Source organism: Culex pipiens, chromosome 1 (genome assembly GCF_016801865.2).
Source record: "Culex pipiens pallens isolate TS chromosome 1, TS_CPP_V2, whole genome shotgun sequence".
Classification (NCBI taxonomy): Eukaryota; Metazoa; Arthropoda; class Insecta; order Diptera; family Culicidae; genus Culex; species Culex pipiens.
Genome location: NC_068937.1, coordinates 109,573,188 through 109,587,951, shown reverse-complemented (window position 1 = coordinate 109,587,951; position 14,764 = coordinate 109,573,188). Strand labels below are relative to the sequence as shown.

At 39.1% G+C, this 14,764-nt stretch overlaps 1 protein-coding gene across 1 annotated transcript in view; it reads left to right on the top strand.

The window, feature by feature from the left end:
• The window catches only part of LOC120425725 (probable G-protein coupled receptor No18), a 55,621-nt gene that overhangs the window by 37,805 nt on the left and 3,052 nt on the right, over window positions 1-14,764 (top strand). The window contains exons 3-5 of the mRNA XM_039590329.2: window positions 2,603-2,705; window positions 2,906-3,031; window positions 13,474-13,642. Coding sequence (XP_039446263.1) covers window positions 2,603-2,705; window positions 2,906-3,031; window positions 13,474-13,642 — 398 coding nt within the window. The remainder of the gene's footprint in view (window positions 1-2,602; window positions 2,706-2,905; window positions 3,032-13,473; window positions 13,643-14,764) is intronic.

The following is a 14,764-nucleotide window of genomic DNA, read 5'->3' as shown; positions in this document are numbered from 1 at the left end:
ATAAATAACAATTTCAAATTACAAACCTAAATATTAAATAAACTTATTTTCGAATTTACTCATAAATGGCCTGTATACCCTATTTTGTGCAACCAGTTTATGAAGCGTTCACCCTATATGGACTGTCAAAAGCGAGGTTCACTTTTTGACAAGCTTGCCACCAGTCTGGAAAAATCGCAATTTTTGCTTTGTTTTTTTCTTTCTGTCAAAACTGCTTGAAAAAACCAAAACAAAGACCGAGTTGCCAAACATGACCAAAAACTGCTCGACGGCAAGGTTGCAAGATAGATTTCTCTGGTTCGAAAGTCGAGCAGACGCTGGTCGCTTTAACTCGCTTTAACGCGCGTTAACATGCGATAACTTGCTTTAAGGTGGCGTTATGTGAAAACTCGGCACGATGAGTAGCGTTGATGCTTTTCGAGCTCGTTTTTGTGCGTTTTAGTGTGTTATCGCGGAGTGACGTCCCCCTCGGGTGAGCCCACGATTTTTTTTTCGTTCAAAATTTTTGTGAAAATAGCCTAAGATGTTAAAAAAGACTCACGAAAAATGCAGGATGGATCAACTCACTAAAAAAACACAAAAACCATTTACTGAAACTGTTTTTTTTAAGTGCACTAAACGTAAAAAAAAATCAAAAACGAATACGGGAATCGATTTTCTAGACTTTTTTACATAAAAGTCTCCATATTGACCACTGTCCTAAGTCCAACCCTTGTGAAGTTACAGCGGTTTTAAAAATGAAAATGTAAAAAATGTTTTTTTGATGGTTTTTGACAATATCTATATGACAGACGTGATTTTTCAGTCTCGTAAATATTTTTACCGGAAATCTCGTCCAATTTCCCATAAGATTGTCTTTGACCATTTTTCAAAATAACTCTTTTTTTAACAGGAATATGTTTTATTCACAGTCAAAACTAGGGAAAATTCTCTGATGTTTGGCAAGTTAAGGTCTCTTTGATAATTTGTATTATTGCACACTTTGCACCAAATTCTCCACCCTTGCAAATCATATCTGCACACCAAATATTTGCACACTTGAAATCCTACCCCTTCTCCCCCCCGCTCGCCTAGAGTGGTGTGTGTCTCGACTGAGCTTTGTTGCTTTCGACCACTTTAGAACAGTTTCAAACTAGGATGTGTGTCTTAGAAAATTTTTTCCTGCTGTAGTTTGAGGTGTGCACTTTTGTATAGAGCTTGCCACAAGTTGCACGATTGTCTAAAAATCGCTGCAATCTGCAATACATAACCGAAACATCACAGATAAAATGTATTTTAATGTGTCTCAAATTGAGTGTACCGTATCGGGAAAACAGAAAAATTTCACTCGTTTTCACGGAAAGTATCACATTTTCCGTATTTCATGCTTCGTTAAAAAAATCACTAACCCTAGTCATGTGTGTAGCATATCTCAGGTCAAACCTGCTTTTACTGCAAATTGTGTAATCTCCGTTTATTTGTCTTGGAGTACCTTTTTTTCTATTCCATAAGCCCATGCTGTTTTTATAAGCTTGATCCTTTCATGTCACTCAGGGGAAAAGAAAAAAATATTCCAAGTAGCACGGCATTGTTTTAACCCTTTTATTCGCAAATCGTATTCGAATCCAATACGTAAGCCAAACATGGCAAAATAAACATTCGCCAGTGCGTAACCAGAGTGCAGACGGCAGCCCTGTTCAGAGTGGTTGTAGCAGTTATGTACTTCATTTCTAGAGTATTTTTTTAAAAGGTCCAATAAACATATGAAACACAATGGCTTATAGGTCCTATTAAAAAAAACTCTTGATTTGTTGTTTAACTGTTTGACTTTATATGTATTTTGTCACCAAAAAAAGAAAACGATTTTCTTTATTCCAACAATTTTCCTTTTTTGTTATGCAAGACCGATTTGTATTACCGATTAACAGTCTTGATCACTCAAGGGTTAGACCAATTACCCACATGTTGATTGGCAGCAACAGATTCCGTTATGCTGAATGGATTGCGATTAACGTTAAGTATTCGATCGGAATAAATAAGTTTCTTCGTTATCTGCTTGATTGCTCCATCATCAACATGTTATTACAAGCATCGGTGTATGGAGTTAAAAAACCTTCAAAGAAAATTTGACCTCGCAGAAAAAATAAGTGATTTTTGCGTCAATTTAGAAGGGTTAGTTAGGGGAAGCGGGTATAAATTAATCATCATAAAAAAATGAAAAATCTCAGCCCCAAAACACTTAAACAATTCATAGAAGGGGACACATTAACCCGCGTTATCTAGGGCTCGTCATCTCTTACATCCCAAAAAATACCCACATATTTCGGTCTAGTCTTGCATAAACCATGAAAAGGCACGGAGAGAGGAAAATTTGGGAAACAAAATCGAAATGGTCCATAAAATTGCATGCGTATCTCTTCGGGCCCTCTTCTCGATGATCCTTTGCAGATGATAAAACCTTAATATTAACGGTTTTTGTGTGTGTTTGTTTCTTCCGTCTGATTTTTTCATGTACTCGACTCAACTCGTTGGTCGTCCTTTTTGGCCCAATCTGACCCCGGCCGTATCCCCAACCTCGCCCCGCTTCCATCATACGGGAGAACAACATCTTCAACAACATCAGACAAGTGGCAGCTAGGTTGGATCCTCTGTGATATTTGGATTTCACTCGACGTCCTGCTGTGTACGGCATCCATCCTGAGTTTGTGCGCCATCAGCGTCGATAGGTAAGAGCGGTGGAGAAGGGGCAGCTCCTGGCGGATGCAAAAGGTATAGTTTATTATTGGCAAATAAGCATTGCGCAAATCTTCCAGGGGACCTATTCAAGTGTCAATATTGCCATGTGTAGGAGTTTTGATGTACGTGGGGGTGCGGACTTACTCACGAGTTTTATTCTTGTTGATTCATACATTATTTATTGTTACAGATATTTGGCAGTTACACAACCTTTGACATACTCCAAGCGGAGGCGGTCTAAACGGTTGGCATTGCTGATGATTTTCGTTGTATGGCTGGTGGCACTTGCCATCACGTGTCCTCCGATTTTGGGATGGTAAGTAGTCAAAAAATATTTTAGTTGATAAAAGAGTGATATTTCAATGGTTATGAATTAGGGATTGACGTGGTCAATGACGCGTGCATGATTATACGTAAACATATTTTCATGTTAGGTCTCAAAAAAGATTTATCAGCACACCGAGTGAGCTCATTCATTGTTACCTTGGTGAAATTCAATTACCTCCTTTCTCACCAAGCTCAAGATCCGTTCGAGCCTATAACTCTGAATTGAATCATTCGTTTCTATATTCCTGGCAAAACAGCCGCTTACTGACGGTAGACTTCACCGCCCGGTAGTGAATGTTGTCCCACATCATATGACAAACATTTCTGCGAATAAGCTTTTGTAATCCGACAAACATATTTTTCGCTCATTCATGCGAGGCATTGAGGAAAGTAACAGATCTTGGCTATATCCAACGAGATTTTATTTTTCTATAAATGATTGCATGTTTGGGTGGATTCAAAGAACTTTTGAACATCTCAAGCATATTCGTAAGTTTGAAATTTAATCAATTAATAGACTCTTTTGATGTTCAGAGTCGTCGAAAAACTTTTTTCGAATTGATGCGTAGGTGTCTGCCAGAAGCCTATTCTAAAGTTTTCATCAGTAGTATAGCTTTGGGTTGCTTCAGCGACCAAGCAACGGTAAATACTTATTTGTATGGGTAATTCTCCGCCAACTCACACAGCAGTTGCCCCGACCCCTCTTCGATTTGCCTGAAACTTTGTCCTAGTGGGGTAACTTTTTCTCCTGATCACGAATCCGAGGTCCGTTTTTTTGATATCTCGTGATGGAGGGGCGGTACGACCTCTTCAATTTTTGAACATGCTAAATAAGACATGTTTTTCAATAATTTGCAGCCTGAAACGGTATGATGTAGAAATTTGATTCGTGATCATTGACAAAAGTAACCCCTTCGGACAAAGTTTCACGTAAATCGAAGAGGGGTCGGGGCAACTTTTCCCGATTTCTTGTTAGTTGGTAGAGAATTACCCGTATATTTTAGATTGTCACGAATTTTCTAGCACTTTAAAGCTGTCGACCACTATTGCTAGTACCAACCATTTGTGTCTTCCTTTTTATCTACAAGGTCTTCGCCGCCCTAGGCTCCTAAGTGTATGAAAGTATGGCACGGAACGACGGCGCCGAATACCCATATTTACACAAAGAATTTTAGAGATTCTAACCGGCGACCTTTGGATTGTGAGTCCAGTGCGCAGTCCGATTGATCCACACGGGTGGGACATTCAGAAATATTTGGTAACATTTAAAATGCCACCAAAATGTCACAATTTGTTATCCCAACTTAGAAATTAGTTTTTTCGCTAAAAATATTTTTTCGTCAAAACTTACATATTTTGAAAATTTATGATTGCAAACCAACTTCACTAGCGTTTAATGCATTTTACAACAACTTTATCATTGAAGTGTTGAAATTCTGGCTTATAATTTAAATTTAAGTTTTTCAATGTATATTAAAACATTTGTGGATTAAATATTTGATTTTTTTTTTATTTTTATTCATGGATTTTAGAAAATCCTTAAGTTCCGTTCCTCGCGTAAATTGTGGAATTTGACGAATTTAACGCTGTCCATGAAATCGTGAAAATTCGGTAACCCTAGTAGCAAGTCATGCACTTCTGCTCCCGCGAAAATTTCATTCTCCAATTTATTACCATATGGTAAAGCCAAAAAGAGAGCAGGGCAAGACTTGAAAAACGTTGGGCAAAGATTTCGGCTTCTATCAGATTTCATAACTTTATTAATATTTTTGGCACACGCGCCGCGTCCCGGCATCCTTCTGAATGATTAACAAGTTTCACTGGTGCCTTGGGCTTTCTCAGGTTTTTTTTATCTCTCAGTACTTTGTTCTTTCATCACCTATGCAGTCTTCAGATGAAACCCGTGACCATTCACGGAGGAAAAGTCAGCTGTTGGAAAGGTAGCAGACCGGAACATATTTTTTGGGCTTTTTTCTGCTACAATTTGAATTAAATTAATTAAATTTTTGATTAAAGCGAGTTACAAAACCAAGCTTTGCTTGTAATTCAATTCACTCAATTGATTAATACATTGTGGAGTAAAATTAAATCAGAAAACGACTAGAAAGCACTAGCAATCAATCACATGCGTGCATGCTTAAATAAAAGAAAAGCGATGTTCCGAGAAAACATGAATTAATAATTCCAGCACCAATAAGCGATAAAAAATCAATCAAGCAGCGTTTCGGCGCCGTCGTGCTATCATGTCGTACGTCGCTTTTTGACGTTTCAAGAAAAACGCGTTTTAATGTTTGACCTTAAATAAAGAAAAACGAGAGCACGCAATGTAAACAATAACAAACACGTTTTGTTTGGTTGACCATAAGGTTTTACACCGTGACGGCATTTGACAGCTCGTGTGCACTGTTTACATGGTCTTCGTCAATTTTGGTCGGGTAAAATCGTCGACAATCGAACTGTGTTAAATTCTAACCTCCAAATTGAGTCAGCGTAAAACCTAATTCTGTGCATTATACCCCGAAGTTTGGTTGAATTTGGTTCCCGGAGTCCCGAGTTATAATTGAAAATGTTTACGGTAGTCGAGCTCGTATCTGTGTCAAACGCGTTCTGACTTAAAATCCCTTTGCCCTTTGTCGCACTTACATCAATTTTCAGGCTGTGTCAAGAGTTTAGTGGTGTTGGTGATATCTAGGATTTAGACCGAAGCACGGAGAAGTGAAGGAAAAAAGCAACAGTAATAAGAAGGATCCGAAAAAAATAATGTCGCTTCTGTGTGTTTGACCCGTGCTCAAAGCTTTGGCTAAAAGATGACCTGTGTGCGTGTGCGTAGGTCCTCGTGGATCAGAGCTTTCAAGTGAATGTTTGGGCTGGGAGTTGTGCAGTGGAGGTTTTTGTTTTTGTTGTCACTGGACGGCCGGAGGACTGGATTCGCTGTCTTGCTTATTGCCCGATGCCGAGGCCAACGAGAAGGCCAGCATCTCACCAGAATCAACTGAAGCTGAATTTGGTGAGTTCGTTTCATGTTGATTGCTTTACGAGTGTGTGAGTGAGATTGGGATGAACGGGAGAAGTTTGACATTTATGGATCATGTGGATCGTAAACGCTCCACAGAAGTGTTGCCATATGGAGCAAATACAAACCTTCTGCAGACTTTTTAGAATTAAACATAAATTTTTGTATTAAAGAAGGCTAAAGTTTGTAGTTATTCATATTAAATCACGCGTGGTTTTCTGTACGGTGTGAAATATTTTTCCAATAAGTACACTCAAGCCCCGATGGTTTGACACCAACTGTTGTCAAACGAACGGGGTCACGTTTTAGTTTGACACCCCTTTTACATGGAGTTCACACACACTACCAAACGTTTGTTTTGATAGTGTGCGTGAGCACCGTGTAAAATGTGACAGTTCGTCACTTTTTAGTTTGACTTTGACCAACCAACGGGGTACAAACTAAAAAAGTGTCAAACGAAAAAGTGACCAACCACCGGGGGTTGAGTGTAGCATTGATTTCAATTTGTTTTGTGTTTTTGCTATTTTGTGATCGATACTTTCGAATTTTGTGGTCGATACTTTCTTTTTCCGAAATAAACAATATATAAATTATGTGGAAAAACAGGAAAATAATAAAAAAAATAACCTAAAGACATTAAATTTTGGACCTATCTTTCCGCAGCCGGCTGCCTAAGATTAACCATTTCAAATAATATAAAACATAAAAAAATAAATACACATAAGTGCTCTTAACAGCAGCATGTAAATCTACGTAGGTCTTATCTTTGTTATAAATAACATGATTCTCGTTTAAAACATAATTTAAATATATTTAATTCTCCACTGAACATTTTAAGTATCTAAATCAGCAATTCAAATTAATTAGTTTTTTGTGTGATTGGCTGAGTGAATGAATGAATGAAAGAGTATGAAAATTACTAATGAAATATTTGGTTTCAGGGCAAGCTTACTGCTGATATAAATACGATCGAGTAGCGTTTTTCGGTAGTCGTGTAATCGATTTTTATATTAATGTTCATAAATAAACAAAATTAGTCCGATAGTTAAGTTCGAGCCACGCGTCGGGTTAGTTTTGTTATGCGCGTTCGTCGTCGTGTTTTATAAATGATACAGCCGTTTTTCCTAGTATTATTTCTACGATTTGAAAATATGTGTTTTGTAGGTGCGCTATACGCTTGCGAGGTATAAATTTAAAATTCAAAAAGACGTTTCCCGTAAAACGCGTGAAAAAACTCTCAGCATTATAGCCCGGAGAGCACGATAACGAGTATTTCACCTACGCGATTGCCAAGCCCTTCTTGTAGCTTCGTAACTCATCAGTAATCGGTCGCTATTCTTATAACTATTCAAAACTTGAAATCGTCTATGATCCACTCGAACAAAACACTTTACGAGGAGTTTAATATCTTACATGTTAAATACATTCTTTTTGGTTTTATCTTTCCACAGCCGGCTGTCTAAGATAATCCATCTGATCGTAAATAAATCACAAATAAACGGGAATAGTCTCAACAGCCGCATCCGATTGCTTGCCTTGGGAATAATACATTACCCATTAAACAAAACTTATCGATTATTTGGGTCACATCATCATCTTCTATGATGAATCCTGACCATCACCCTTCCCTACTAACAAAATCCCAAGTAGAAGTAGTTTTCCGGCACACGCGGGGGTGTGGATATCGTATAGAACCCACCCTTGGTAGCAGCCTGTGCTAACTAACATTCCCGTCCCATTCCCTCGAGATCTACAAACTGACATGGCGGGCGCCGTTGGTGGCCAACGACTGTGACCTATCTGCAGCAGTTCTAGTTTTGATGATCTTGATGTTTTATCTTTTCATCGCATTCATGCATGCTGTTGATAAGAGAAACATCACCAGATCGTTGGGGCGTATGATCGGTTGTTCTGATGGGTTATTACGGTCCTGTTCAGCAACAGAGGAGGACAACCATGGGTGGTCTCTCATGCTCATGCTCATGCTCTTACATCAATTTTCAGGCTGTGTCAAGACAGCATGACAAGATTGAAACTTCTTTTATATAAAAAGTGACAAAAATGCACGGAGTTTTTGCGGTATTCATTAAGGGGTAACTTGACTTGCCACCCTGCCAATATTTTTTACGCTTCGATTTTTTAGAATTTTTTAACGATGGATATCAAAAATCTAAGAATGTAAGCTTGTTGTATACATGTTTGTGAACATTTGGTGAAAGTTTGATGCAATTTGGATGATTTTTTGGAAAACTGAGTGGTCCATAAACAACGTAGTTTTGAAAAATAGAGTATTTTGCTTTTGTAACGCAAGTTTCCCGTTATGAACCTAACAATATGGGTATCAAAATTCATGATTTTGAAGCACCAACTCAAAACTGGTCTTTGGGAATGCTTTGGTGGCCACTGGCCAACCCGGAACCGGTTCCAAAAAATTCCGAGGAACCTACGGAGTGGTCAATATTTTGTCAAACAAAAACCAGCCAAACAGGATTCAAATTACAGCGCATCCAAAATCATTTTCATTTATGATCACCAGAACCGATATTGGACCGACCTGGCCACTTTGGAACCGGTTCCAGGTACCCCAGCGGAACTCGGAATATGGCCAACCACGCAGTTATTCCAGAATTATTTTTGTTCAAGCAATATGGGTGTCAAAGTTCACCATTTTTAACAAGTAGATCATTTATATTGTCCAAAATTATTTTTGGACCGACCTGGCCGCTTTGGAACCGGTTCCAAGTACCCCAGCTGAACTCGGAATATGGCCAACCACGCAGTTATTCCATAATTATTTTTGTTCAAGCAATATGGGTGTCAAAGATCACCATTTTTAACAAGGAGATAATTTATATTGTCCAAAATTATTTTTGGACCGACCTGGCCACTTTGGAACCGGTTCCAGGTACCCCAGCGGAACTCGGAATATGGCCAACCACGCAGTTATTCCAGAATTATTTTTGTTGTTGTTGAACTGGTTCCAATGTGACCAGGTCGGTCCAAAAATGATTTTGGATAATTTGAATGATCTCCTTGTTAAAAATGTTGAACTTTGACACCCATATTGTTTGAACAAAAATAATTGTGGAATAACTGCGTGGTTGGCCATATTCCGAGTTCCGCTGGGGTACCTGGAACCGGTTCCAAAGTGGCCAGGTCGGTCCAAAAATAATTTTGGACAATATAAATGATCTCCTTGTTAAAAATGGTGAACTTTGACACCCATATTGCTTGAACAAAAATAATTGCGGAATAACTGCGTGGTTGGCCATATTCCGAGTTCCGCTGGGGTACCTGGAACCGGTTCCAAAAAGGCCAGGTCGGTGCAAAAATAATTTTGGACAATATAAATGATCTCCTTGTTAAAAATGGTGAACTTTGACACCCATATTGCTTGAACAAAAATAATTCTGGAATAACTGCGTGGTTGGCCATATTCCGAGTTCCGCTGGGGTACCTGGAACCGGTTCCAAAGTGGCCAGGTCGGTGCAAAAATAATTTTGGACAATATAAATTATCTCCTTGTTAAAAATGGTGATCTTTGACACCCATATTGCTTGAACAAAAATAATTGTGGAATAACTGCGTGGTTGCCCATATTCCGAGTTCCGCTGGGGTACCTGGAACCGGTTCCAAAGTGGCCAGGTCGGTCCAAAAATAATTTTGGACAATATAAATGATCTCCTTGTTAAAAATGGTGAACTTTCACACCCATATTGCTTGAACAAAAATAATTCTGGAATAACTGCGTGGTTGGCCATATTCCGAGTTCCGCTGGGGTACCTGGAACCGGTTCCAAAGTGGCCAGGTCGGTCCAAAAATAATTTTGGACAATATAAATTAACTCCTTGTTAAAAATGGTGAACTTTGACACCCATATTGCTTGAACAAAAATAATTCTGGAATAACTGCGTGGTTGGCCATATTCCGAGTTCCGCTGGGGTACCTGGAACCGGTTCCAAAGTGGCCAGGTCGGTCCAAAAATGATTTTGGACAATATAAATGATCTTCCTGTTAAAAATGGTGAACTTTGACACCCATATTGCTTGAACAAAAATAATTGTGGAATAACTGCGTGGTTGGCCATATTCCGAGTTCCGCTGGGGTACCTGGAACCGGTTCCAAAAAGGCCAGGTCGGTGCAAAAATAATTTTGGACAATATAAATGATCTCCTTGTTAAAAATGGTGAACTTTGACACCCATATTGCTTGAACAAAAATAATTCTGGAATAACTGCGTGGTTGGCCATATTCCGAGTTCCGCTGGGGTACCTGGAACCGGTTCCAAAGTGGCCAGGTCGGTGCAAAAATAATTTTGGACAATATAAATTATCTCCTTGTTAAAAATGGTGATCTTTGACACCCATATTGCTTGAACAAAAATAATTGTGGAATAACTGCGTGGTTGCCCATATTCCGAGTTCCACTGGGGTACCTGGAACCGGTTCCAAAGTGGCCAGGTCGGTCCAAAAATAATTTTGGACAATATAAATGATCTCCTTGTTAAAAATGGTGAACTTTCACACCCATATTGCTTGAACAAAAATAATTCTGGAATAACTGCGTGGTTGACCATATTCCGAGTTCCGCTGGGGTACCTGGAACCGGTTCCAAAGTGGCCAGGTCGGTCCAAAAATAATTTTGGACAATATAAATTATCTCCTTGTTAAAAATGGTGAACTTTCACACCCATATTGCTTGAACAAAAATAATTATGGAATAACTGCGTGGTTGGCCATATTCCGAGTTCCGCTGGGGTACCTGGAACCGGTTCCAAAGTGGCCAGGTCGGTCCAAAAATAATTTTGGACAATATAAATGATCTCCTTGTTAAAAATGGTGAACTTTCACACCCATATTGCTTGAACAAAAATAATTGTGGAATAACTGCGTGGTTGGCCATATTCCGAGTTCCGCTGGGGTACCTGGAACCGGTTCCAAAGTGGCCAGGTCGGTGCAAAAATAATTTTGGACAATATAAATTATCTCCTTGTTAAAAATGGTGATCTTTGACACCCATATTGCTTGAACAAAAATAATTGTGGAATAACTGCGTGGTTGCCCATATTCCGAGTTCCGCTGGGGTACCTGGAACCGGTTCCAAAGTGGCCAGGTCGGTCCAAAAATAATTTTGGACAATATAAATGATCTCCTTGTTAAAAATGGTGAACTTTCACACCCATATTGCTTGAACAAAAATAATTCTGGAATAACTGCGTGGTTGACCATATTCCGAGTTCCGCTGGGGTACCTGGAACCGGTTCCAAAGTGGCCAGGTCGGTCCAAAAATAATTTTGGACAATATAAATTATCTCCTTGTTAAAAATGGTGAACTTTGACACCCATATTGCTTGAACAAAAATAATTGTGGAATAACTGCGTGGTTGGCCATATTCCGAGTTCCGCTGGGGTACCTGGAACCGGTTCCAAAGTGGCCAGGTCGGTCCAAAAATAATTTTGGACAATATAAATGATCTCCTTGTTAAAAATGGTGAACTTTGACACCCATATTGCTTGAACAAAAATAATTGTGGAATAACTGCGTGGTTGGCCATATTCCGAGTTCCGCTGGGGTACCTGGAACCGGTTCCAAAAAGGCCAGGTCGGTGCAAAAATAATTTTGGACAATATAAATGATCTCCTTGTTAAAAATGGTGAACTTTCACACCCATATTGCTTGAACAAAAATAATTCTGGAATAACTGCGTGGTTGGCCATATTCCGAGTTCCGCTGGGGTACCTGGAACCGGTTCCAAAGTGGCCAGGTCGGTGCAAAAATAATTTTGGACAATATAAATTATCTCCTTGTTAAAAATGGTGATCTTTGACACCCATATTGCTTGAACAAAAATAATTGTGGAATAATTGCGTGGTTGCCCATATTCCGAGTTCCACTGGGGTACCTGGAACCGGTTCCAAAGTGGCCAGGTCGGTCCAAAAATAATTTTGGACAATATAAATGATCTCCTTGTTAAAAATGGTGAACTTTCACACCCATATTGCTTGAACAAAAATAATTCTGGAATAACTGCGTGGTTGACCATATTCCGAGTTCCGCTGGGGTACCTGGAACCGGTTCCAAAGTGGCCAGGTCGGTCCAAAAATAATTTTGGACAATATAAATGATCTCCTTGTTAAAAATGGTGAACTTTCACACCCATATTGCTTGAACAAAAATAATTATGGAATAACTGCGTGGTTGGCCATATTCCGAGTTCCGCTGGGGTACCTGGAACCGGTTCCAAAGTGGCCAGGTCGGTCCAAAAATAATTTTGGACAATATAAATGATCTCCTTGTTAAAAATGGTGAACTTTCACACCCATATTGCTTGAACAAAAATAATTGTGGAATAACTGCGTGGTTGGCCATATTCCGAGTTCCGCTGGGGTACCTGGAACCGGTTCCAAAGTGGCCAGGTCGGTGCAAAAATAATTTTGGACAATATAAATGATCTCCTTGTTAAAAATGGTGATCTTTGACACCCATATTGCTTGAACAAAAATAATTGTGGAATAACTGCGTGGTTGCCCATATTCCGAGTTCCGCTGGGGTACCTGGAACCGGTTCCAAAGTGGCCAGGTCGGTCCAAAAATAATTTTGGACAATATAAATGATCTCCTTGTTAAAAATGGTGAACTTTGACACCCATATTGCTTGAACAAAAACAATTCTGGAATAACTGCGTGGTTGGCCATATTCCGAATTCCGCTGGGGTACCTGGAACCGGTTCCAAAGTGGCCAGGTCGGTCCAATATCGGTTCTGGTGATCATAAATGAAAATGATTTTGGATGCGCTGTAATTTGAATCCTGTTTAGCTGGTTTTTGATTGACAAAGTATTGACCACTCCGTAGGTTCCCCGGAATTCTCAGGAACCGGTTCCGGGTTGGCCAGTGGCCACCAAAGCATTCCCAAAGACCAGTTTTGAGTTGGTGCTTCAAAATCATGAATTTTGATACCCATATTGTTAGGTTCATAACGGGAAACTTGCGTTACAAAAGCAAAATACTCTATTTTTCAAAACTACGTTGTTTATGGACCACTCAGTTTTCCAAAAAATCATCCAAATTGCATCAAACTTTCACCAAATGTTCACAAACATGTATACAACAAGCTTACATTCTTAGATTTTTGATATCCATCGTTAAAAAATTCTAAAAAATCGAAGCGTAAAAAATATTGGCAGGGTGGCAAGTCAAGTTACCCCTTAAATATCTCAGGATTGAAATCGAATTTTGGGGATCTGTGAAGGTCAAAAGGTTAGGCATTGTGAGCAGCACAAAATGGCGTTCTTAACTCAATTTGGTCCAAAATGCACGTACGACAAGTTAGCACGACAGCGACGATTTATTCTCAGAACTTTCATTTGTGACTTCTCTTTTCATACATCTCGTGTGGTTTGCCTTTTCTTTCGCCCAGGTACGACCAGGATCGCAGCCGGAACGAGTGCCAGTACAACCAGAACAAGGGCTACGTCGTGTTTTCGGCGATGGGCTCTTTCTTCATTCCGATGAGCGTGATGCTGTACGTGTACTCGAAGATATGCTACGTGTTGACGTCACGGCAGCACCGGATTTCACGGACCGAGGTACGCGCGTGGCAGCCATAACAATGTAAATGTGGGGTCGATGATTATTTATTTTTTTGACTTTGTCAGGTTTGTTTTTCTTAATTTGCTCGGTTTCTGAAATTGCAAAGTTTTTTTTGGGTTTCCCAGAGCTTAATGGAATATGGAGAAATGTTAAGACGCAAATAGACTTTTCACTGTTGACTCTTGAGTGCATAATCCGAGTTTTATTTATAACATTGTAATGGAATTTCAGGATTCCATTACAATGTTATAAATAGATATTAAATAATCTAGAGCATTGAACGTTTGAACACGAAATGCTTTAAAGATTGGATCATCACCATTCTTTGGCCTTCTGGCATTTTTAATAACCTAGAGGTGAAATTGATATTTTCTGAATTGCTCAAAATAAATTCAATCGACTAAAATCAAGCCTCCATAGCACAGTGAACACTCGTAGCTTTGTTGTCACGAAAAAGCGTAATGTTCATCTACAAGACAGCTCAAACTCTTTCCTTTTCCGAGAAGTGATTAGTGGAATGGATCGAACATGTTTTGTTTTCGTCGACCCTTCACCGGTTGCTTAATCATATGAAAGTGTATACTTCAATTGATCAGCTTTAATTAATGAACCAATAAATAATCTCAACAATCGCGGGATATTTTTTTATATTTATGGTTAGCAGGCTTAGATGTGAAGATTCCTTTAAAGCATTGGAAAGAGTTTTCCATTTAAAAAAAAAGATTAAAATATTTGAGCCTTTGGTAATTTTCTAGTCACAAAACGAAGGCTGCTTCTACCTTTGGCATATATGTTTGCATCATCTCCAACCACCGTAAAAAATATGCCCATTAAAAAAATCAGTTAGGAATTTTCGTTATGCAGCTGACGGAGGCTCGAATATTTTTTTGAATTAAAATATCCCTTCTCCACAGAGGCATTATTTTTTCCGTAGAAGAATATATAACCAATGAACCAGTCGCTTTTCTATTGAACTGGAACTCCACCGAATTTGTTCTATTGTAAAAGTAAAAATCAATATTCAAGCTCACTTTTTCAAATCTCTTTGATATACACCGCAAACCGGTTAACGATTCAAAGATCATGGTAGATTTATCGACGAAAGTAGCAAGTAGGAG